Raw genomic sequence first — 2822 nt, forward strand, 5'->3', positions numbered from 1 at the left:
GTTACGCTCACATGCTTTATTCATTCTTAAAGAGAAAGGGTGATGGGATAGCCTAGTGGTTAAAGTGTTGGCTCGTCATGCCAAAGACCCGGGTTCGATTCCCACATGGGTACAATATGTGAAGCCCATTTCTGGTGTCCTCCACCGTGATATTGCTCAAATGTTGCTAAAAGCGACCTAAAAGCATACTCACTCACTCACTCACTCACTCACTTAAAGAATAAACACAAAACAGAACATTGTAAGACTTTATTAGGTCAACACCTTCATAAAATATCCCACGTTTACACGGAGTCCAAGACATCATGGGAGGGACACATCGACATTACTGAAATATTACTGATACTTCTCAACAACATCTCGCAAAACTGAAGTGAACTTGAAATATATTTAAGTATGTCACGAGTCCCAGAGAGCTGCTTGCTGTACGTGGATGTATATGGTGACACACAATGTTACATTTCACGGATCACCCTGTAGACATGAGGCATGTCCACCGTGCAGACCGACATGCTGTCCGACAGGGCTTGAAACAGGACTTCAACAGTTGCCCGTCTTCCCTTCCGCTGTCTCCACGTGTTCAGCATGGCGAATATCTGCATCTGAGGCGAAGACTGTGACAGCGTGCACCTCTCCACACTGACGTACGGAAGCCCCAGTCTCAGACCCAGCATCTGGAAACCCATGCCCACGTGTTGAGACACCAGGAACAGGGTCCTCTCTGACACACACGACCTTCTTTCATCTTCTGTCAGGCGGTCCTCGTCCTCCCAGTCCTCGTCTGGTGGCACCAACTGAGGACAGGGGAAAACAGCAACTTCAACATATGACACGACGAGTACAAAGAATTGTGTAATTTACGCCAAATATATCATATTCATATTCATCTTCTATGCGGAATATATTCTAACGTTCACCTTCTATGTGAAATCTATTCTAGGCTACCCCACCGCCCGCACTGTGATAGTATGCGTGAGTCTTAAAATTATGAAGTCGTCAATGACACAGATTTCTTTCCCTGAGAATCGGAATTCCAAGTGTGAATGGAATTTGATAGGTAACTTCACATGCCATCATAGGTCAACTCTTTACTATGAATATTATGAATGAATCAACTCAATTTGAGGATGCTAATGAGATAGAGGACTTAAGGAGAAAGGAGGGTAGGGAGAAAGGAAGGAAGGAAGCAAGTAGGACCATGGTAGATTAAGTATATATGAGCGGCAGTTGGAGACACCTACCTGATATCCTGGCCAGGCACAGCAGCACAGCTTCTTCTTCATGCTGTGACATAGTCCTCTGAAGGTTGCCAACTTGTTCCATCTTCGACCTGCCATGAGCACAGCGACTCAGAGTGCGCTCTCTCCCACAACGATAGATACACTGGCAAACTCTGATATATCTCTACGTTATGTAGGGTAGAACGGATTGTGTGAATCGGCGGATCTATTGTTATAATCACTTGCATACGAAACTACACGTTAACTTTTTAATGCTATTTATAACTGATCCGTGGACCTTGTTCCAAATATTGATACACTTTCCGGATTCTGGGGTTGCAGAGAGTTTGTCTTAACGCTGTAGTTGAACGTATTGAACATCCCCAAACACACTTAAGAAACTCAAAACTACAAAGGGGACTACTTTTTTATTTGTCACAGGTATGTTATCATGTAATGTAATGTAATGTCAAAGCCATTCAGAGACTTTCAGTTCCGTAAATTGTAAACATGTCCCCATACTTCATGGATCATCATTTGAAATGATCTGATGCGGATCACTTAATGGCTTACACCCGTCTCTACACTAAAGTAAACCAGTTGGATCAGATCACCAAGTCCTACCTGTACATGAGAGAGTGAGTGAGTTAGAGTTTAGAGTCACATCAGCAGTATTTCTGCCATATCGTGACTAAAACCAGTTATAAATTCATGATAAATACAAAACTGTAGGACAGTAAAACCAACTAGAATATCACAGTATCAAGAATTAAATTAAACTAGCATCTATCTTTAATAGATGATATCAATCAGGACAATACAAGATAACAAACGGGCTGAGTATCGCCAGCAACTCAAGGTAGATCACTATGGGGACCTACAGTGGTTTTGCTACCTGCATGGACCCCAGCTGGACTTACACCATCCCTTCAGCTTTTGGCGATTGTACCGAGTTATAGCTGTTAGTTCAAACAACGAATATACTCCGTTTAAATGTTTGGTAAAGCGAAATCGACCTTTAAAGCTTTGGGACTTAACCTCTCAGGAGGACTATAATTTTACAATACTTTAACCCGCTTCGAAGATACAGCCATTAACAATCTCGATTGCTAATTAAATCAACCGATTATGAAATACCAGATATTTATGTACAGCCATATCAATCAAAACCTATGTAATAATTCAATTTTTTATTTTTTTAAAAGTATTAAGCATAAGAGCAAAACCTGTGAGAAGAATACTTCATGAATTGAAAGGTACTATTTGCCATATCTTATCTTGTCTTATAATATGCCTCCATCTATTGTTATCTCCCTTGCATGACAATCGGAAGTGCTCGGTCAAGTTTAGTTTTGAGGTAACTGTAAAAGCACAGACCTATTAGTCTTCGGTAATAGTAATCTTATAGTATTATTCACAAGTTCGGCTTTCCTTGTTGGGGTTATGAAATGTATACCAGTTATATGTCAGCGAGGTGTGTGGAAGATATTACACTATTGTGTGTTGGGGCTTGAAGCTGTCAGACTGCCTTTTGACACAAGGGATTCGGAACTACACCAGTCCACCAGCAGCTGTAGTGCGGCGACGAGCGGACCGTTGATG

General features: G+C 41.6%; 1 protein-coding gene across 2 annotated transcripts; it reads right to left on the reverse strand.

Moving 5' to 3' along the window:
* Positions 1–234: 234 nt before the first annotated feature.
* LOC124265836 lies at positions 235–1388 on the reverse strand. Of its 2 annotated transcripts, none has more exons than XM_046700681.1 (2): positions 1242–1388; positions 235–794 (listed from the first exon to the last, which is right to left on the reverse strand). In XM_046700681.1, exons 1-2 carry the CDS (start codon positions 1335–1337, stop codon positions 456–458), a joined length of 435 nt encoding a protein of 144 aa, XP_046556637.1. In that variant the 5' UTR covers positions 1338–1388; the 3' UTR covers positions 235–455. The 2 variants fall into 2 exon arrangements, with proteins under 2 accessions (XP_046556637.1, XP_046556636.1); XM_046700680.1 differs by having other exon boundaries at positions 235–817.
* Between the last annotated feature and the right edge of the window lie 1434 nt (positions 1389–2822).

Source organism: Haliotis rubra, unplaced genomic scaffold, assembly GCF_003918875.1.
Source record: "Haliotis rubra isolate DU_JTF1 unplaced genomic scaffold, ASM391887v1 Scf998, whole genome shotgun sequence".
NCBI lineage: Eukaryota > Metazoa > Mollusca > Gastropoda > Lepetellida > Haliotidae > Haliotis > Haliotis rubra.